The sequence below is a fragment of the Gymnoscopelus microlampas genome, assembly GCF_963454915.1.
Source record: "Gymnoscopelus microlampas genome assembly, chromosome: 8".
Taxonomy (NCBI): domain Eukaryota; kingdom Metazoa; phylum Chordata; class Actinopteri; order Myctophiformes; family Myctophidae; genus Gymnoscopelus; species Gymnoscopelus microlampas.
In genome coordinates, this window is record NC_139945.1 from 32,775,418 (window position 1) to 32,798,920 (window position 23,503).

The 23,503-nt window shown below is 41.2% G+C and overlaps 1 protein-coding gene across 1 annotated transcript in view; it reads right to left on the reverse strand.

Annotated features, from left to right (window-relative positions):
- Window positions 1–103: 103 nt before the first annotated feature.
- Window positions 104–23,503, reverse strand: part of smtnl (smoothelin, like) — a 33,575-nt gene continuing 10,175 nt past the window's right edge. Inside the window, exons 3-10 of the mRNA XM_084065102.1 lie at window positions 7,584–7,665; window positions 6,814–7,065; window positions 6,591–6,656; window positions 6,379–6,439; window positions 5,745–5,891; window positions 4,977–5,100; window positions 3,682–3,833; window positions 104–1,880 (exon numbers count right to left, since the gene is read on the reverse strand). Coding sequence (XP_083921228.1) covers window positions 1,754–1,880; window positions 3,682–3,833; window positions 4,977–5,100; window positions 5,745–5,891; window positions 6,379–6,439; window positions 6,591–6,656; window positions 6,814–7,065; window positions 7,584–7,665 — 1,011 coding nt within the window. The 3' untranslated portion in view covers window positions 104–1,753. The remainder of the gene's footprint in view (window positions 1,881–3,681; window positions 3,834–4,976; window positions 5,101–5,744; window positions 5,892–6,378; window positions 6,440–6,590; window positions 6,657–6,813; window positions 7,066–7,583; window positions 7,666–23,503) is intronic.

Sequence of the window (23,503 nt, forward strand, 5' to 3'; positions counted from 1 at the left end):
GTGCATACCTATAATGGTCTTATGCTGTATATTGTAAATAAGTGCAGTAAAACAACAGTCGCTGACCAAAGTGCTGTACAAAAATAACACAAAGTCTGTGAAATATTTTTGTCTATTTAATAGACATAACATTGACAGTGAATGGAACAAAACAAACAGTAACTTACATCCCTACATACAGTATGCATTGCAGACCAGACATGTACACAGGGCACTAAGAGCGCAAGCATTCAATTGGTTGTATATTGTATGTTATTGTTGTACAACTGCCTCCCCTTGCCTTGGTGTTAAAGCCCACCAGCCTAGAGTCCTTTGAGGCTTTGATAAAAAGAATAATATATTGTATCAAACATCTTTTGGACATCCAGCATAACCATTCCGCAAAAAGTCAGTGAAGGATTTCCAAGCTATTGAACATGGGGATCGACCTATGTCAGCTTATCTCATTTGCTTTTCTGACAGAAACAGACGGAAGTCACTGTAGGACTACACATTGTGTAGGTCATCTTTTGTATTTGATAGCCTACTACAATGTACTTAAATGAAGGGATCAGAGTGATTTAAAACTGGGGAATTGGTTACTCCTGTTGACAAAACAAGAATCTATCATTTAAATTGTCATTCACAGTAAAGCAATTTTGTTTTGCCATTGTTGGAGCAGTCATTGACAACGAATCAACACACAGATACAGCGTTGGACGTTGACTGACAAATCCTTTAGACCAGATGTCCCAAATGTATTGCTTCTAAAACAATATATATTTAGGGACAATATAAGACCTTGTAAGTCATATGTTGTCTGGTGATATGACAAATATACAGTAGCCTGGGAATGAAACCGGGAACAATTTATTCTTTCATTTTCAAACAAATTAAATCTGACATGTCACACCACTTTACTATTTGCTATTATTCTGTTGTGTTCTCTGTTCATTCCACACCTAATTATACCATTGATTGTGCACATGGAAAGAGAAGCTTCTCCAAAATTCTGACAATTTTGTTCATAATAAGCTATTGAAATGCAGACTTTAAAGAATGTGTCCATAATGATATACCATCCACATAGCACAGTAACTGTTATAACAATAGATTTTGTGAAATATATTCCAATGTTCTTGGTGCAGTTAAATCTTAATATTGCTACACTTCCTCAACAAAAATGATAGTGAATTATATAACAACTAATTCTTCACTCCCTCTGTGACATGAAATATACTTCTACATAAAGAACAAGCATACATATACATACACACACACACACACACACACACACACACACACACACACACACACACACACACACACACGGTATAGAATCCAAATCACACATACTGTGTGTAAAATAATCTTCTTCATGAATGCACATTAACAACTAAGATAATATATAAACACACATACACAGCATTCTCAATTTCTGCCTGTGATATATGTCCATTGTGCATCTGTGAACAGAGGTGTAAGCACACTCGCATATTCGCTACAGCATATGGTGTAATATTACTTGTATGCCACTAGGGGGCATACTAGACCTTTCAGAGTGCAATGCTCCATCTGCAGTTATACCAGTCATATGTCTGCACTCAGGACAAAGTTGGGCAGAGAAAGGCCTACTGCAAGTAAATACTGTAATGAGGAAGAAGGCACACAGAGTTGCAAAATTCAAGTCTTTACTAAGCTTGCCAAAGATGACAAGATATTATTGCAAAGTTGAGATCATGTTTTGTTTTGCTTCAGTTGCCATGCTGGCTCTTCACTCAAACTTGCGCAGGTGGTTGTAGAGAGACTGTACGTATGTGAAGACACACATGGGGTCTGGTTTACGACCCATAATCATCATGTCTTCCACTTCAATCAGCCGGTCACAGCTTGCCTTCACCCTGAAGCCATGCAGAGAAATAAAAAAACAACTTAGGTCAGAGAAGAGAAGTCGTTAATTTAATTGATTTATTACTGGTACTGTAATTCTGCTGACAATACAAAAAGTGTCATCTGATTTTGCAACAGCGGGATCTTGAGTTGCCCTACAATTGAATAACACTTCTCTATTATCCATCGGTTGGAAATTAATGAAAAAATCTATATTTATGAACATGGAAAATTCCCTATCAGAGGACAATCAAGTTTTCTAAGTTTAAGTCTAAGTTTAAAGTTTATTTCTCTAACAGAAATGAGACATCTACTAGAGTCTAGACTCATGTCTGATGCCATCAAGATGTAAGTTGTGAAACTGCGTGTGTGTGTGTGTGTGTGTGTGTGTGTGTGTGTGTGTGTGTGTGTGTGTGTGTGTGTGTGTGTGTGTGTGTGTGTGTGTGTGTGTGTGTGTGTGTGTGTGTGTGTGTGTGTGTGTGTGTGTGCATTCGTGCATGCATGCATGCGTGCGTACATGTGTGTGCTTAAATGTTGGCTGGGTTTTAATAGAGAGGCTCCTGGTTTTTAACCTGACTCTGCCAGATGGAAGAAGCTTGCATCACATTTGTTTCACAGGCCAAATACCACCCAAATCTGGCAAAGTCAGATTACCTGTTTTTTACACACTGATCACACCCCTAGTTTAAAAAAAACAATCATGCATACAGTGACTATGTGGTCTATTTGAAGTTGTAAGCAATGATTGTACTGTAGACGTACTTGCATATGATGTAGATAGTGTAGTGTGTGTGTGTGTGTGTGTGTGTGTGTGTGTGTGTGTGTGTGTGTGTGTGTGTGTGTGTGTGTGTGTGTGTGTGTGTGTGTGTGTGTGTGTGTGTGTGTGTGTGTGTGTGTGTGTGTGTGTGTGTGTGTGTGTGTGTGTGTGCGTGCGTGCGTGCGTGTGAGTGCCTGTCTGTCTGTCTGTCTGTCTGTCTGTCTGTCTGTTTGTTCACTCAGAGAACAGCAACACCCTGTTTTGCTCTGTTTTCAACACCATGTGGTCAGGTAAAAGGAATGTGCAAGGTAGATATGGATGTATGGAAAGATGAGGGTAAGTAAGTATGAAGGGCAGACAAGAGGAAAGAGACAGAGAGAGACAGACAGACAGACAGACAGACAGACAGACAGACAGAGACAGACAGAGACAGACAGACAGACAGATAGAGAGAGAGTAGCCTACTCTCGGGAGAGGCATCATTCATAGTATGTATAGTATGTGAGGCCTGGATCTCAGTACATTACAGATTGTAGCAGGGCTACAATGGAAAGTCTGTTATGTCAATGTAGTTTGTCCTGCACATGGCCACTGTTAATGGTTTGCATGGAGAAAATACTTCTCTGATTCAATTATTATTAAAAGTTATTTAATTTGCCTGCGGTTGCGTGTACTGTACATGTAGACTAAAAGGATGTAATTTAAAGGGTCGATTTTACACTCTCAGAGGTCAATGAACATTCAGGATTTCACAGTGTGGCGACAGTATATACAGTAAGTATTGTATCTAATTCTGTTAGGTGCTAATCTGTAATTTCCACATTTATTTGAGATCAACCAAAAGTAACTTTTCATGTGTTAAGGATAAAATGTAAAATCCTGAGTGTTAATCTAACCCTGAGAGTGTGTAAATGGAACCAAATGGACCCAAAAGGGTCCATTTGGTTCCATTTACACACTCTCAGTGTTAAATTACTGTCATGCAGGTGTCCGTTGTGTGTTGGTACACTCTGGAGGAAGACATAAACAGGAAATACAGTATCACTGCCACTTACTCTGCAGTACCAAAGGCCAGTTCAAAGTTGTGCTTGCGGTTGGCGGGAGCCAGGGAGTTGTAGTCAAATTCGGTGGGGAAGAAGGAGTGGACCAGAGCGCAGAAAGCCATGCCATCGTTCCAACTGGACGAGAAGTTCTGGAGGTCTATGTTCTGCAGACACACATACAGAGGGGAGGGGTGTTGTGCATAGGAGGTTAGAAATGAGACAGTAGCGAGTGTGTGTGTGCGTGTGCGTGTGCGTGTGCGTGTGCGTCTGTCTGTCTGTCTGTCTGTCTGTCTGTCTGTCTGTCTGTCTGTCTGTCTGTCTGTCTGTCTGTCTGTCTGTCTGTGTCTGTGTCTGTGTGTGTGTGTGTGTGTGTGTGTGTGTGTGTGTGTGTTCACAGCTTCGTATGCAGAAGGAAAACCAGTAAAGTGTGTTAAGACAAAAACAGACACAAGAAAATGACTTATAAAAATGAATGACTGACAACCTATTGTAACTCAGTGTCTTTCTCGTAATTATAATGGACAAAACAGAGGCAGCGTGTCTCCTCCTCTCCTCTCCCTTGCCGACTTGGCTCTTTCCTCATCTTTGATCCTGTTTCGCCCTATTCCTGTTTCCTCTCCTGTCATTCTGTCTCCTCTTTGCTCCTCATGTTTCTTGCTCTCAGTCTGACTCTGTTGCATGTTTTCAGAGTTATGTCATTCCAAGTCAGTCCTGAAGTAGCCCTCAGTTTGTCTGTAATGAAATGCAACCTCTCCAGTTTCAGACGACCATCTCTCTCTGTCTGTCTCTCGCTCTGTCTCCATCTCTTTCTTATGGGTGTGTAAGTGTGTTTGACAGGGTTGAGTATAACGAAGGACACATGTTCTGTTCTGGCTGCCACAAGCAGCTGTAACAGGCAAACCAATGGCAGTGGTAATCACCATACTCTGTGGTACCAAGTAAAAGGTACAGAGTCCAAGCACGGTCCAGCTAAGGTTTAACTCTGCTCAACTTGTCCTCATATCTCAGACACACGATGTTAGTATATATATATTTGAACATTTATTAATCACTGTAGGGAAATGCAATTATCATTTCCAATTCAATGATATCCCATCATTACAGAAGCTGGTATACACCACGCACGCACGCACGCACGCACGCACGCACGCACGCACGCACGCGCGCACACACACACACACACACACACACACACACACACACACACACACACACACACACACACACACACACACACACACACACACACACACACACACACACACACACACACACACACAACCAATATACTGTAGGTATTATATTACCTGGTATCCAATGGTCTTGGAACGACACCATTCCAGAAGTATCTGTTTGATGCTGCTCGCACTGGACACACCAAAACTCTGAGAACGCTTCAGCTTGGGCTTAGAGTCCTCTGGCTTAGGACGGCTGCACAGAACAAGAGGGTAGGACATAATGACTGCTAAGAATACAGGACAAGGAGACATAATGACTGCTACGAATATAGGACAAGAAGACGTAATGACTGCTAAGAATATATTGTAGGACAAGGAGACAATGATTTTCAATAGTGTAGGACAAGGAGACATGATTGCTAAGAGTGTAAGGAGACATAACTGCGTAATACACAATACACAACATTTTCTTCTAATTTTCTGTCATTTAAAAATGCATAGTTGTTTTGCTATTACATCTATACTTTGCTGGAAGTTGTACTATGCAAGAGCAGCAAAAATACAAGTATTTGATCCATTTATCCATCCAAATCATGTTTTTCTGTGTATTGATTATTTTAGATCCCCATTAGTCACTGCCTCATCTCCACCAATTAAAATGCTGTATATTTAACACAATGACATTCAGTGGTCTGGTACGAGCAATGGCACGAGTATCAAAAAAGTTATGTCTCGCTGACAATTGGGAACACCCACGTGTGCCAACTGTGAAAACTCTCCAGCACGTAATTCTTACTTATCTCATCTCATCTGAGCCACCAGTTGCTTGGTGACATTAATGCATGAATGAACAAAAGAAGGAAAAGTCAGAGAAGTTGCGTGCTTGATATTATGTACCTTTGATTGGCTTCAGAGTCCAGTTTTTCAAAAACTAATCGACGGGACTGAGCACCAATGTTACGTGGCAGAGTCTGTGACCTCACCAGCTCCCGTCTCCTCTCCACTCCCCGCCCAGAGAATGCATCACTGCTGATATCACTGACCCTGCAGGATGGGAAGAGAGATCACACTATGTGAACAGGAAAATAGCAGTTACTCATAACGTATAAAAGTAGAAAATGTGCCCTGCCCAGTAGAGTAAGACCTCCGCCAAGGTGGCAGTTTGGCGTTGCAATGCTTCTGGTGCCAAACCCTCTTTAGTCCAATAGAACTTCATGATGTGTGTAACCAGTTAATCAGTTCTTCATGTGTGCATGATAAACCTTCTTTCAGTGTTTTGCTGTTGTCAATTTGTTATTTGTTATCTGTTAAATTATATACATTTTCGTGACAGACCACACACTGCCCTGTTGGCCAAATCAGTGTGAACATTTAATCAGTTTGTTGGTCCAGGACCAACCTTTCCACCAAGTGTTTTGCTAATCATAATTCATAACTGCTCTAGATGTCCTGCTAACAGACACACGTTATGACCTTCTTGGTAGTGTTTCTACTGTAGCACAAGTTGTACTAAAGGCCAAACCCCACTCACCTGTCATGCTGGGGAAGCCCAGAGTAGGTCACAGACTTGGGAGGTGCAGAAAATGCTTTGTCTGCCAAAGACAAAATGCGCAACATTCAAAAACACGGCATCCATTTAGCTCTAATGGCATACCCCAAGGAACCCACTACGGAATTAGAACAAAATGTCCATGTGTGCATGGCATGCATATATGGTCAATGCAACCCAAATGTAAGACTTGCCTTGTATTCTGGGTGATCCCATAGTCCTGACTGCTGGAGTTGGAGTCCATGACTTCATAGAAGACACTTAACAACAACAACAACAAAGACAAACCAAAAGAAAACAAGATTCAAAGTGAGGGGCATTCTATATGACCTGTAATACAGCTTAATATTTCTATATAAAAGGTAAAGAAGGGCTTGACAAATTGCCATTAGTGTGTGAGTGAACTATGAATTTCACCTGGCTGATTAGGGCTCTCTCCTATTGGTTGATGCTCGTTGTTGTTAGCGGTTGACTGGCTGGGAGGCGGTGCCTCTGTGACAGGGGAGACCTGGGAACCAGTAGGGCTGCCAGGTGAGTCGGGGCCCATTTCAGCCGTCTTGGTCGTAGCTGTGATAGGGAGGTGCGGCATCCGCATTGTCACTGGAGCCGTGTGCTCATGTGGCACAACATTGGGTGGAGAGATCTTCCCATGAACCAATGTTGAATTTTCTGATTGGACAAAAGGGATAAAAGGGGAGAGTAAGTTTTACATCTGCAAAGTGATGATCAAAACTGTGCCCTCTTTTTCTAATCTTGAGTTATCTGGGACAGACAAGACTAAACAAACTGCTCTATAATTTCTACAGATTCACATATTGACCCATGGGAGCTTTGAGCTTTCCAGAACATATACAATCTTCTTCTGATGGCCACTGGAGTGGGTTGATGTCAACTGCCTTGCCCTGCCCAAGGGCAAGGTAGTTGTTGAAAGAGGGGAGAGAGCATTACTCGTTCACTTAGGTATTCAACCCTATGTCCCAAACCTTACCCTGGCATCACCATAAAATATCCTAGGCATGTGATTAATTTATACATGTTGTATGCCGGCGTCGCACAGCAAAAATAGCAATTTCGTCGTGTGACAGTGTCAGCATTAAGCAGTTAAATTGAGTCCAAAGGAATTTTGTATTTAGTCTGTACATTTTAGGGATGAATTAATGCTTCTGGGTGAGACCGCTGTTGGATACCTGTGGTGGTAGAGTGTCCATTCTCCACTGCAGAATGTACTGGAACCGGGTCCACTTCTATTGGCTCCTCTCGTTCAATGCTCTGGAACACACAAGATCGCATGTTAACACCAGGCAAAACTACTAGTACATACTCCACATTGATTCTTTTCCTCTTGGGCAGGCAGTTAAGTTATTTGCGGAGCCATAATATGTACTAATATGTTATGTTTGGAGCAAAGACAAAGGGATCGACCATCATGTTGCTTTGGTTTTGGTCATGAAAAACGAATCCAGATGTCTGCCTCTCTCTGAGTCATCGTTGGATCGGTACACTTTTCAATCAGCCAATCAGACTCTCTCCTCCAACATGTGAATTTTTGACCCTACTTCAAATGAACAGAACAAAACACGCAAACTAACAAATCAAGCATTACCCCAGTTGCACGACTCCATACCATATCGGTAAAACAGTCGTCAGCCGAGTGGGTGTTATCGACACCAGAGGTCTGGGCTGTGTGTCTGTCTCCTCCTCTGATAAGGCTAGAGAAGCACTTTATCTGACAGTTCTGTCTCACACACACTCACAATCAGTAATGGGTGAACAGCCGAATTGCATTTGGAGATCTAGCCCAGGCACTTGAGCCAGATGACGAAAATCGCAGGAGATCGAGTTATAATGTCAACATCATCAGCATCGAGTACATGTTATGGGAATAGTGTATCTACGGTATGTGTGACCCTGACTATTTCCTGACAATCTCGCCAGCGTAAACACGGAGCAGCAATGACATTCTTTCCTCCATTCTTTCCACAACCAGCCGCACGTCGTAGCAAACAGACATCCATGCCTGAAATCACACCATGAAGACTCCTATCTTAACACTTAGGCACAAATAGGTTGTGGGTCAATCCCTCTCCATCCACGTGCCACTGCCAGTGGGTTTGTTGTAGATTAGACGTTAGTGGCAAAGTGTTGATACCCAAAACCTTTTCATAGACATATGTACAGTAGATTGCCCATGAGGTCCATGGTGCCACGCTGATAGCGATACAAACTGACACGGTTTCTTAAGGTCAACATCAAAGCAAATGTGCTGTGTTTAGTTTTGGCCTTTGACGAAGCGCAGATTAGCCTTCAGGTGTGTGATCTACCCTCTTGCCACCCTAATGCAGTGGTTCTCAAAGTGCCGTCCGGGGACCCCCAGGAGTTGTTGGAGGGGTTCCAGGGGGTCCTCAGCAAAATTTGTTACCATGGTTATTTAAAAATAGCAGATACCGTATACAAGCTCACAGCACGTCACTTTGCGCCATGCTGCGAGCTTGTACATCTGCTATTAAAAAAAAAATCTTTAAAGTGTTTGAAATGTTTGAAAATGTTTGAATATTTTAACACAAATCTTCTCTTCTGGGGGTCCCTGGCACAAAACCTTTTCAGATGGGGTCCGCAGCACAAAAACATTTGAGATTCTACTGCCCTAATGTACACACAGGATATCGTGTTCCTTGGCGCCTGGGTGGCGCCGGGGTAAAGTTCCTGACCACCACCGCCATGGAGAATGGGGGGAGAACAGGTTTGGCTGGGTGCTCCATCGAATGCAGTTGACCGTGTTTGTGGGTGCGGGAAGCCAGATTTCTGTCACTGCACTAGCGACTCCTACAGGTTAGTTGGGAAAGAAGAACTTGGAAAGTAGGTTACACCCTACTGGTGAAACTCTTCACTGTCAGGTGAAAAGAAGCAGCTGGCAACTCCATGTGTATCGGGAGGAGACACATGGTTGCCCACACCCTCCCCAGACTAAACAGTAGGTGTTGGCAGTGACAGGGACTATACAAACATGGTGGAATTGAAAAAAGAAAAGAGAAAGTAGTTGATTAACAAAGTATAGCATGATCCTAAGCCGAGCTATTAGCATGGGTAGAGGGATAGAGGCATAACCCTGATGTATACTTAATTGAGCACAGAAAATAGCCAATATACAAGCTCACATTCCATGACGCAACTATTATAAATCAGGCTATACCAGCTGTGTTCATCGTATAGGAATGTAAACTGGGGAGTGCATGAGAGACAGTACAGCGAGCAGGGAGGGCTGTGTTACTTCATAAAGGGGCTGCACACATAACCGGGGGGTTGTTAAGGGAAAGAGTGGGGGAATTATGGCGGACATTATCATGTCAGAAGAGGGTTAGGAGAACCAAGGGGAAGGCTGTTGCATACTGCATACACAGCTAAATCTGGAATGTTTAAGGTCCTTACACACAGAGGGACCATTTTTTTCATGAGATTAATTTGCTCTGAATTCTATTCAAACTGTTTGTGTCATGTGTACATGTGTACATCCACACAGAACGTGAACTATAGGGATAGTTTTGATGCAAAATACTCGCCTGCGATTTACATAATTGTTTATACATCACACCCCCACTGTGTGAATACCTTTAATTTAAACATTAACCCTGGCATCCCAATTTTGGGCATGTCATTAAAGGTGAAAATTCTAAATAATTCCCTAGGCCTATATGCTTAAATTATAGACGTCAGGTAGCTGTAGAACGGTGCCAGGCAGTTGACTCTTGTAAAAATGGACCAGTAATCGAGTGCGTATATGGAAGGAGAAGGGGGACAGAGGGAAGAGGCAGCCAGGTGGAAACAGCTGGCTGTCCCAATGGGGGAGGGAGACAAACCACAAAGCTTCCCGACAGCTTAGCGGCACAGATCATCTGAAGTCCATCATAGGTCAGGGAGGGGAACATGAGACTGGGGCGACTGAGGTTTTGGGAACTTCATGCTGAGGTCCAATTCCCCTGGCAGAACACACAGCTTATCACTTACATGACACCTCTAGTGCCAAACAATATGTCTTGTCGGAAAACACATATCTGCACGCCCCCCGATTCTTTTACACACGTGCGTGCACACATTTCGCAAGTCACGTTTCTCCTCTTATTAAAAAGAAGCTGTGCCCTCAGAAACGTGATGACAAGTTGTATGTTGGCGACGTGCACACTGCCTACTGATAACTGGCCAAAAGTAGGGTCTGTAACGTCCTATGTTCCTATGTTCCTTAATCCTCATTGTTCTCCATAAAGTCAACCAGACTGTGTTAGAAGAGAGAGGATACATGGCTCAGCTGTTTTTAGTCTGCTCTGCCATATTTCATATTTTTCATAAATGAATACCCTATGTTATAATTTTCATTATTACAGCAGTTTTAGCCCAAAATAGGGACGCCATGTTGAAAGTGGTCTGACTGTGGGTTTATGTAACCATTGAAAAGTATTAACAAGAGTTTATGACTAAATAATCATTACATTGGATCCACTTGAACACAGGTTATTTTTCCTGACAATTAACGGTTTTGGACATAGAAGGTTTCCACTCGACAGCGATGATGTGCGTGCACACACAGGCACGCACGCACACACGCACACGCACGCACGCACGCACGCACGCACGCACGCGCACACACACACACACACACACACACACACACACACACACACACACACACACACACACACACACACACACACACACACACACACACACAGTGCATCATAATTTAGTAAAAGAAGTTCAAGCAGACAAAAGCTCCCCTCTCTTTCTTCCAGGAACAACAAATCCCCAAGTCTCTGAATGTGCGTCATTGCATCATCGCAGGGAAACTATAAAATATTTGGAGGAAACTGACTAGAAAATGTGGAAAAGCCCTCAGTCGACTGCAGGGGATGGAGTGAATAATACGACAGAGAGGGAAACAGTTATTAAAGGATATGTCCCATTTTTTCTTCCAACCTTGGCACAATTCTAATCTTATTTCCATTATGCAAAACGCTTTTGTTAGAAATTGTGCCACTTTCAATGTTGATTTTCAACATGCTGGAATCAGCATTCTGCGCTGCTGTCAAATATATCTGATGGGGCCGAGCAAGACAAACATGTGAAACATGTGAAGCTCAACACCAAAAGATGGGACGGTATTTTATCATAACTGATCATGTGACGCAACAACTAGGAAAATCCAGCCCAGGTTGTAAAAACAAAACAGACCTCCCAAAGTCAACAAAACAGTAGCAATGAGAGAACGAGAATGATACAAAGTAGTCCTTATGCGCCTGATTTGACCTCTCTGAAGCTTTACTGGCCTACCCTGTTTGGAAGCACACTCTCTCTGTCAGATCTGTCTCACTGCCCCTCTCTTTTTCATTAAAGTCAGTTCTCTCTCAGTTTAGTCACTCTTTTACTGCAGTAACACTGAAAGTTGACAATAAACCCATTCTGTGGTGCGAACAGGGAAATAAACAGAGAGATTTGAGGGAGTAAGACAGACAGTTTCTTGAGTCAACGAGCCACTAGATGAGCCGAACATCTGTGTACCAACAAAGAGAGACACCCAGGGTCCTGGATTTGCAGCAAGGAGAAAGGAGGGCTTGAGAACTGGCAGTGTTGTGACTGAGGTACTCTATAGTTTGTCTTTCATTAGTGTCTTACTGCAGTATTGTACAGAAAAAGACACTGCACAATCAAAAAATGTCTAGAACACCAACTTATGATAGAATTACAACCTGTGGGTCGGGACCCCCAGGGGGTCCCGACCCACAGGTTGTAATTCTATATAGCCTACTATAGCCTACTATAAAAACGGGTCAAACATATATAGAGGATATGCGTGTGACATCATCATCAAACCCGGAAGTTATGCAGGAATGCCTACTGAGTGTCAAAAAAATACTTTCTGGCCTTGACAGCCCATGCATCCAAACAGAAAAGTCATATCTGATTGCATTAAACAACATTAAACAATGTTAAACTCATTTTGCATGTTTCTTTGCCACTCGATTTGCCACTCGATGTGCCATTCACTTTAAGCATGCGCATATCCTCCATTATATAAGAAAGAGGCAAAACATTTGAAAATAGCCGATCTACAAGCTCACAACGCCTCGCAAAGCGAGGCGTTGTGAGCTTGTTTTGAGAACCACTGTCTTATTGTATAGCATGTTGATAGATATGTTTTGATTAATCATAATTTGTCTAATGTCTTAAACCTGCTTTAAATGTCAAATTAATATAATGCTGTCATTTTGGCCTAAATTCTGTCATGTACTCTATTCTCCCTATTTCTCCTGTCTCTGTCTATGCAAGGTCAAATTAGTTACAGGCCTTTCTGTGGTTATCTATTGTTTTAAGAACACCATATCTCGGTGTTCTCCTCCAAATGCATAACCCTTCTCGCAGTGTCACGAAGTTACCTCTGACCAGACAGGTCAGAGCCGAGGCTAACGTGTTGTTCGAGACATGTCGACGCTGTTTGTTCAAAGATAAACTCACACCATCATCATCATCTACCATCATCATCCTCATCTGACGATGACGTACTCATCACTATCCACCAATGGCAGGACAACACCTCCGATGGCTGGACGCTCGATGTATCTTCAATGATGTCATATGTTTATGTTAACGGACGCTGTTAAAGACCAGTGCTTTCTCTGTTTAACGCACAGAGAGACGACGACCGATGATGCCTACCACTGTGATACTGTAACCTTCCAACTCTCTCTCTGTCTGAATAATATACTTTCGTTACATCCATGGCTGCCTGTGTCCTGAGTCTGGTTTTTCTTTATCGCCTTTTATGAAAATGTTCTAATACTTATATAAATATCGATGTGATGTACTGCCATGTATCGATATCTATATATCTGGTTGATAAGGAAAAAACCTACTTTAACAATTGGTCCGATCGAAGCCGGATATGTTTAAAACAGGGTGGACGGGGGGAACTGAGCTATTGACCGGAACTGTACGGTCAGACTCTCTTCCCCTGGCAGACCATGTTTTAATACGTATCAAACGAACCAGCCCTGGGTGTAACGATTTATCACTTCTATTCAGATGAAGGTTATCTTTGAACAGTATCACATTTTTATTTTATTTTATTTTGTTTTGGACCTGGACGCGATCGCTGGACCTTTGGACTTGCCCCTTGACTCTCGACATGTCTCAAATTCCAGATGGTCCAGCCATCGGGGTCAGGATCCCTGAACCATCGATTTGATGAGTATATCTTTTTCTTTTTCTTTTTACCATGGTCCAGTGATTGGGATCTCCACGTAACTTCTCCATGTAAACCTTGATCTGATGAGTATACCTTTTTATTTATTTTATTTTATTGTCTTTACCGAACGATTTGTCTCATAAATTATAAGCCTGTTTTTAAATTACTGTTTAACACAGCTCCGCCAGGGAGTCAGTCAAGTAAAAAATGTTTTATCACCTATATTCCTGGGAAGACATTCCTAATGTCTCATAAATTCTCTTATCTAGTGGTCATTTATTAAGGTCGTTTCAGCGATTTCTTACCTACATGTATAATTCACAAGTCAGTCCTTTTGTTATATACTGGTTACTGCTTGTTGTTACTACGTTCTGTTTCGGTGGATTTCGTATTGATTACTATATCTTATCTGTCTCTTTCTGAGCGTATATAGATTTTTTACCTTTGACCGGTTTTATTTTGACCACTGTAGATTAAAATCATCTAATCCATTTAATATATTGAGCTTTAACAATAATGTTTTAATGCCTTAATAATACATTTTATATTCCTTCGTTTGAACCTTCTGTTCTGTTCTAATTCATTGAACCAGTAAATATTTTGCCTTAAGCTCCATAAATTCAGATAATTGTAAATACTTTGAATGCTTTGAATGTTTATGAATGTGGGTGAGACTGCGAGAAGAGTAAATTATCTCTTTCTCGGTTGCGCTCCATAATTCATTTCCTTGTAGCCTGCCGTTAGATAGATGACTTCATTTCCCATAAATCATTGCGGGCTTATACTTCCGGGGCGATTTATGCGAAACCCCGGTAGCTTTCGTTTCCGGGGTCATCTACTGTAGCATGCAAAACAAATTTTTGTAGAACTCGCTCGTCAGAAACTAATTCATGCTAAAAATACAACGCTAACCTTTATATCAGATTAACGCTTACAAGGAATCTTTTGGTGAACCTTTTTCTAAATACAGATATTTTTTATAGATCGTAGATCTGTGTTTTTTTTTGTATATATATACATACGTACAGTATGTGTGACCGGCATGGGGCTACCTTGATGCCTACAGGATGCGTACGTATGGATATAAATACCAGTAGTTCTTTGTATCTGTGGGTATATGTATATCGACAGGCATATGTATGTATGTGTGTATATATAGGTATAACTGCAAGATACCATTTATGGTCAAATCGCTCATTTTCCTGACTTTTATGTCGGGTCAAAAGAGGGATTGTGATAATCATTAGACATTACGTTTCAAGAGTTAAATCTTTTTCTTTTAATTGTAATATTGTTTCATTTATGTTACACAAACAAGACTTTATGAACAGACTACTCCTTAATTTTGATTTAATTTAATTTTATTAATTTTGATTTAAACTAAAATGTTTTATAACCCCCTTTAAATTCATGAAAAACATTCTTGAATATATATATTTTGTATAATATGGTCTAGACGGTCACTTATATAACTCATCATTTATTTTCGTTCTTCAAAACTTTTTGAACGGGGAATCTTTTCAGGGCTTTGAGCGTGTCAAACTTTAACTATAGTCTGTTAGAGCGCCCGTATCCACTGCCATAAATAGATTCTAGACTAAACGTTCTTAAAAATACAATATTTCACTATATATCTATCTCTCTCTCTCTCCATCTCTCCATCTCTCTCTCTCTCTCTTTTTCTCTTCCTTCCTCTCCGCGGTAAACATTTAGGCTGCTCGTAGTTGCTTTTGTGCTGTTAATGTGTTGACAAGTTGTTGACTGACATGCTCAGGGTAATTTTTTGTGAGGGCAGCCCTCTTGTGCTATGAAAAAGTGTAGGATAATGACGTAAGAAGGTTATATTAACATTAACCGCACGCGATCTGTACTGGACATCCTCCATATTTTTTACACTGGTGTTTGACTAAGCAGCTGGATATTCTCATTTCTGAATATTTCCAGTTCTTTATTTATATATAGATACTTGCTAGGTTCCGCCCTGTATGAGTATGTATATATGTATATGGATTTATGGTGTACCTCTGATCATATCATCTAGAATAACCCACGATCCAAACTTTGGGTGTTCGACGAGAACGTTTTAGGTACATGTATAAATCATTATGCTGGTCTCACACCAGGGGAGGGTGGATCAAGTGTAGATAAGTGTGCGGACCCCTCGTCATTCGCGTAAATTAATTTTGTGTTAATGTTTGTCACGAGAACTAATATATCTATTTTACTCTGTAGGATTATGAATATTGGTCGACTTGCATTCACAAATTATTGATTTTCGGGGATATGTTTTTCATAAATTATTGTACGTGTGGTAGACCATTAATCGATAAAAATGGTTGATTTAAGCAATCACAAGAGCTCATTCGTCTGCTAGACAGACTAAGTCGACTAATAAACTCAACCCAGGAATGCTGATTATTTTCTGTGGTTTCATTGCTGCAAGAAGCAGTACTTATATCTTAAACTCAGACCTCTGTAACCATATTTTGACCATTCTAGTTCCATCCCTCGCCACATGTATGGATATGTCTATATAGACATATTCCTTAAATAATAAGTTCTAATTTTTTTGGATTTTCTTTAATGGTCTCTCTTACACTCCATTTGACTCAATTACCCAGAATTCATTCAACAGGAAGTATCAGCTTCCCTGTCACGTCACTTTACCACGTCACTCCTACACATTCCATTGAATTCAATACTTATCAGTGAATATTAGATTAAATACATTACAATATTATAATATTCTTTATACTATTCTTTGGAAACATTTTAATGATGAATAAGAAGAATTATTTTAAAGTTTTAAAGATATTTGATCATTTTTGACTAAACTTGTAGATCTGCTATTTTATTTTTTTCCAAAGTCTGTGTTTTCTTTTCAATTTATTTTGATGTACTTTATCTAACTCCAACTTTTCGCAACGAATATGTTTATTTTAATTTTGTCATTGTTATATTTTAATTTTAAACATTTTAATCATAATTCTTTCATATATACTATATCCATACGATGTCCTGCCATGTATGGTTATAGGTATATGAGGGTATTGGAAGGTTTAAAATTATTATATATATGTATATAGATATATGAATATATGTATTTCTTTATTTGTTTTCCTTTTGTACTGTCATTTTTTTGTTTGTCTATTTTCAGAACAAAACACAGCCTCACGTTCCAGGCCAATTCGTATTACGCTGTAAATAGTTTGACCTCTGAGGTAAGTGGGGTACAACCCCACAACTGATTTACATATTGATACGAATCCTGGAATGCATTTGTTTGTTTTTAGTTTAGATGAAGGATAAAAGAATAAATCAGTGAAGAGTCATTCATTTTCACAGTTGTCCTAAGCTCGGTGGAAATGAATGTACCCTTCAGAATAGAACCTCAAATAAATATTTCCATATTTTCTTTTACATTTTTCATGTTCCCATTGTGTTTAAATCTGATTTTGTTTCTTTTCCATGTCACATCCATTCCCCATTGAATGTGACAAGGGGAGAGATTTGTAGATGAATAATTGATTTGATTTGCTGAATATACTTAGATTGAAAACATTTGAAAATTACACAAACAGTTTGTATTTACTCAGGTTGTACTTACTTAATCCATTAACATGATTCCTCCTACCAAAATAAACCCCATATACATGCAATGGGGAAGTGTTACATTCGGGAGGTATTTCCTGGGTTTTGGGACCATTTCACTGAGTTTTTCCCTAAATAAAGTAAAGTTATTTGTTAGTAGGGATGAATGGTTAATCAACTGTTGCTAAAGGCCGCAGGTGGAAGGCTAGTTTTCAATTTCAAAAACTTGTCAGCCTGGTCAATTTCCCCTCACTCTATCAACCAAAACGGGCTATGGGTCATTAACAGGTGCTAAAAAATTGATTAAATCCAAACGTATTAAGAAGATTTGTTTTGGAACGGTACATTAGCTGAGATTTTTGAATTATAATAAAATTATTTGTTAGTGGAGATGTGAATTGTTAATCAGCTGTTGCTGAACGCTGCAGGTGGAGAACTAGACGCGACTCCACTAAACAAAGGTAATACCCGGGAAAAACTTTGTCGTATGGGTCTCGAAATCTCATGAAATATAACCCTGTTTTACTTCCTAATTGAATGAATAACCATTATATACAGTCCTTTCAAAGTAATATCTGTAAGGTTTATTAATCTACAATTCGATTTAAATTATACAGTCCTTAAAATATATTTGTACTTCCAATCCATTTGCCCTTTAGGTCATTTGAAATCTCTGTGTCCTTACTTAGTCACTGTAAGCCTGTCTGTGTCTGGTTTGGTTTGAATAATGTCACAAGGTACAATCAGCTTGCCCTTTGACCCTATCCAAATCATGATAAAGAGGTAGGCTTGATAGATATGTTTTGATTAATCATAATTTGTCTAATGTCTTAAACCTGCTTTAAATGTCAAATTAATATAATGCTGTCATTTTGGCCTAAATTCTGTCATGTACTCTATTCTCCCTATTTCTCCTGTCTCTGTCTATGCAAGGTCAAATTAGTTACAGGCCTTTCTGTGGTTATCTATTGTTTTAAGAACACCATATCTCGGTGTTCTCCTCCAAATGCATAACCCTTCTCGCAGTGTCACGAAGTTACCTCTGACCAGACAGGTCAGAGCCGAGGCTAACGTGTTGTTCGAGACATGTCGACGCTGTTTGTTCAAAGATAAACTCACACCATCATCATCATCTACCATCATCATCCTCATCTGACGATGACGTACTCATCACTATCCACCAATGGCAGGACAACACCTCCGATGGCTGGACGCTCGATGTATCTTCAATGATGTCATATGTTTATGTTAACGGACGCTGTTAAAGACCAGTGCTTTCTCTGTTTAACGCACAGAGAGACGACGACCGATGATGCCTACCACTGTGATACTGTAACCTTCCAACTCTCTCTCTGTCTGAATAATATACTTTCGTTACATCCATGGCTGCCTGTGTCCTGAGTCTGGTTTTTCTTTATCGCCTTTTATGAAAATGTTCTAATACTTATATAAATATCGATGTGATGTACTGCCATGTATCGATATCTATATATTTGGTTGATAAGGAAAAAACCTACTTTAACACATGTGTATATGTGATGCAACCTGTAGCTTCACTGCACCTAAAATGAGTTCCTACTTTCGTTCACTTGTCGGTGGATGTTTACCGACTCGGTACAGCTTCGACACTGTGGAGTTCAAGGAACAATGTGAAAGTTCTCCAGCAACCTGAGCTTTTTTGCTCCTGGGCGACGTGCCCTGAGATACAAGAGTTGCCTGTTCAAACAGGAGAGAGTGTGGGAGCCCTGGCTTACTGCTGCGTCCAACGGTTAGTTAGCTCTGATTGAAGGCCAGGAGACATTGTTCAAGCTGTCAGAGCCATCCTCATGCAGTGACACTTCAATAAAGGAAGAGCCGCGTCTAGGGAGACTGGACAGTCGGTATGTGTCGAGTGGAGTGGGAGCGAGGTTAGGAGGAGCATTTTCATCCTTCACAGTAAAGTCCTCAGTGTTCATTTATTCATGCGTAACTCAAATGGACCCTAACCGCTCCATTTGGTTACATTTGTACACTCTTAAAAGTGAAATGAACATTGAGGATTTAACTGTGTTCCTTCCCGTCTTTCTTCCGTCCTTACTCCGTCCTTTCTTCATCTTTCTTGGAATTCATACTTAACTCTCTGATTTGATCCCATCCTCTGTCCGACCTCTCTCTCTCTGTGTCTCTCCGTGGGGGTGACATTTGAGCTCCTGCTGGCTTTGGGCGATGGTCGAATGGAACGCTTTAGAACAATGGGGGCATGTTGAGAGAGTTGACAGGGGGTAGGAGGGACATGCCAGTATTTGCCACTCAAATTTCGGCACAGTTGGAGTGTAAGAATGTGTGTGTGTGTGTGTGTGTGTGTGTGTGTGTGTGTGTGTGTGTGTGTGTGTGTGTGTGTGTGTGTGTGTGTGTGTGTGTGTGTGTGTGTGTGTGTGTGTGTTTGTGTGCGCGCGCGTGCGTGTGTGTCTCATGGCACACAAAACAACACCTTAATGTTGCTATGCTGTTTTTGCATAGCTCACATTTGTGTTCTCTGTGTGTTGCACACATGAGCTGTTTACAATAGTAGCCACATAACACGGTGTCACCGACACAATTTGCAAAACAAATACTCTAACGCGGGATACAAACAGATTGTAATCAAGATGAGTCACACTACACACTCACCTTCACTTTCTAACGGCAATAACACAATAGGACTCTGTTGCTGTTCCAAGTGTTGCTCAAGCCACACTGCGTGAACGAAACGGGTGGGTTTAAACATCAAAGAGAAATGGTTAACGGCAAGAATTAGTTTTTCTTCTATTCACGGAACAGAGCTGGAATTATGGGGAGAGAGAAGGGGAGTGGAAATGGTGAAACGAAACATATTGATTGCCACCTGAATGACACTGCGTCATTGGAGTGCTGAGAAAAGTTGAAGCCAGCTCAACTTTTTGGGGGTAGCGCCAATGCCAGACAAGTGCCGGCTGTCAGCTTCATGTCGCTGGCTTCCATTGAAAATGACTTGTGAAAGTCAACTGTATGTGACTCACCTTTTGTGGTCGAATATGAACTTGCACGCTGTGATTTGTGGGCTTGTGAGCACACAGCACACACACATAATGTATGTGTACTGTAGCAGAGTAGTCCTGACTGAAGACCAGAAGCATGATATGTCCCTTAGGGGTGGAGGAACAAATTCTCTATTATTACTATTGTAAAGCCATTGCATCCCTCGATACAAATACTTTTGTACTTTTACTCAAGTAAATTTTGAATTCCGGACTTTTACTTGTAGAGTAGTTCTACATTGCAGTATTGATATGTTTACTTAAGTAAAAAAGGTGAGTACTTTTTCCACCACTGCATGCAGGGCCTCAGTAAGGGCGCTCATGCTCTGTAATTTGCTCCTAGATTTCTACAGGGGATGCTTGTTGGAGGAAGCACTCACTACAACCACCTGTTCTTCAAACGCATTCACATGGCCTGCAATCTTTCTAATAGGGAATCATACAAAATACATGCCTAGGCCCAGGGAGTTGGGGGTGAATAATACACATACCCTCCTTTGAACACGTTAGTGCTGAAGATATAACGTATATGATTGCAGGTGAGGGAGTAACTGCAACGAGAGATGAATATCCCACTCGTTGTTAAAGCGTGTCCAAGTTGTATACCACCACACAGATAAATCCTCCATGTCAGTTGAACGATTTTGCTGTGTGTGTACACAGTTAAAGAAAATATTATCAATGTGTAGCTCAGAGAGTGTACACATGTATCCCAAAGGACCCTTAATGATCCATTTGGTTACATTTGTACACCCTAAATACTCTGTTACAAGTAAAAGTCTGGTAATCAGAATTTACAAGTAAGTACAAAAGTATTGGCATCAAAATGTACTTTAAGTAAGTACCCAAAGTAAAAGTAAAAGACATTCTGCTCATTATGCAGAACGTCCCATTTCACAAGTTCAACAATATAAAAATCTTTTGAAAATAGCAGATCTGCAAGCTCACAATGCGTCGCATCGCGACGCATTGTGAGCTTGTAGATCGGCTATTTTCAAATGGCCAAAATGTATATAGGGCTGAAGTGGTTCATGCATGTTTTGTAATAATAATCTAAATCTGCAAAGTAACTAGTAACTAAAGCTGTCAAATAATTGTAGTGGAGTAAAAGTACAATATTTAATTTCCCTTTGAGATGCAATGGCGTAGAAGTAAAAGTATTGAAAATGGGAAATACTCCAGTAAAGTAAAAACACCTCAAAAGTGTACTTAAGTGCAGTACTTGAGTAAATGTACTTACTTACTTTACACCACTGCCTATAGAGTTACAGTAAATTACCACTAAAGATGTTAGTGTGCACCGAGGCACATGAGAACACCCAGACATCCCACCGGCTCTCTTGTGGATTCACTCGCAGGAGGGTGGTGGGATTGAGAGCATGTGAACTGCATTTACATTCTGATTGGATTATCAGCTTTTGGGGGAGTATAGCAGTCTTCTTGGGCCTTGATAAGACTGTATCTCTCCCTTATCCCCCTGTCTTTCCTCTCTCTTCTTCTCTCGGGCTTTAGATTTAATTATTTTTAACTATCAGCCAAGTCACTCAGGGAGGTCCTGTAACTTCTGTTAAATTGTCTTTTTTTGTGTTTACCTCCCACATAAACACAACTGCCTCTTATAACAGGTCAACGTGCTGCCAAAAGCGCCAACTCTTAACCACTTTAACCCTGGTATTTGTATTCGCTGCAGACAGTATAAAATAGGACCAAGTGTTTAAAGAAAAAGAACGAGAAGACTGAGCAGTAACATGCACTTCTCTTGTTCTCCTCGTCGTCTAACTGCCTCCCTGTCCTTCTACTCTTAACGTTCCTCTAAGCGAGGCCGATGACAGCAGGCCAAGGGGTTCAGACGTATTAACTTGGGCCAGATGATGGGAGGTTAAAGGTTGACAAGTACAATCACAGACAAGTCTGCCATGACTCCTTATACTCGCCTCCCGACGACTGACCAAGAAATGAGGCTTGCATGGCTCCGTCATGCCCTCCCGGCAGTCAGCACCATTCCTCAGGAGATCCTAGGTCTTACCTAGCCTTGCGAGAGTTACCAGACACCAGCTGGAGAACACATCATCATCCTCTCCACCACCACCGCCGTCGCACTAAGCGGCCCATGTACCCACGTCATTCCCTGGATCCTCTTTATTCCTGGCTCTGCCTTGCCCCTCAGGCCTCAGAACCACATAAACAAACACATAAAACGAGGGGAAACCACACGCAGCAGAACACTGCGTTAACCTGAGAGGCTCGATTCTGACCTCCACTGAGAAGAGAGGAAAGGACAGGGGGAGAAGGAGCCTTAAGGGCCTGCGGTCTCCATGCAGTGCCTCTTTTTTAGCTGGTGGGGATAAATACTTGTAGCAATACGACACCATATTTGGAGCAAATGCCAAAACACTGCTAAGCTCTCAGCTGTGTGAAGACACAAATATTTAACGAGGTATGTCTAAACGATTCATACTCTCCAGCACAAAATGTCAAAAACCCACAAAATAAACACCATAAAACCGCATTCCCCAAACTTACCAAAAAACTAAACTGTTAACACCATTTGCTTTGTCAAAAATGGTTAAAACATTGTTTTAAAACATTTGAAGAATAGCGAGTTAAAGTGGTGAAGGAGGTGAACAGGGGTGCAACAGATTGGAGTTTAACCTTGAGTACTATTAGGCGAGTTTTGCTATGACTAAAAGCTCACCCAGCAGACCTAGCATTTGTCTGAGGGGGCATCAAGGTGAGCTCTCCCACTGGCCAGTTGGTTATTAACTTGGTTCCATGGAGATGATGACGGGAACAGGGCCTATTGTCTGGAAGTCATTAGAGAGAGCCAGGGTAGCCAGGGAGTGGCCACATACCTCACTGAACACCCCTCTACACACACGCACGCACACGCACACACACACACACACACACACACACACACACACACACACACACACACACACAATGAGACCACTGACCTCTCTGAACTTCCCTACAACTGTTGCCTGTTCTTTACTTTCTCTCTCTCTCTCTCTCTCTCTCTCTCTCTCTCTCTCTCTCTCTCTCTCTGTCTTCCATTCTCATGCCTATATTAATAGCCATGCTGGGGGCCTGTGCCAGGAATATAGCCTGACAGAAGTGGTCTGGGGGGGGGGGGGGGGAGCTAGGGAACTGTGGTGGTGGGAGAGAAAGAGGGTTTGCGACCAGCACTGCAGGGACAACAAGGGAGAGATAGATTGAGGGAGAGGGTCAGAGAGAGAGAGAGAGAGAG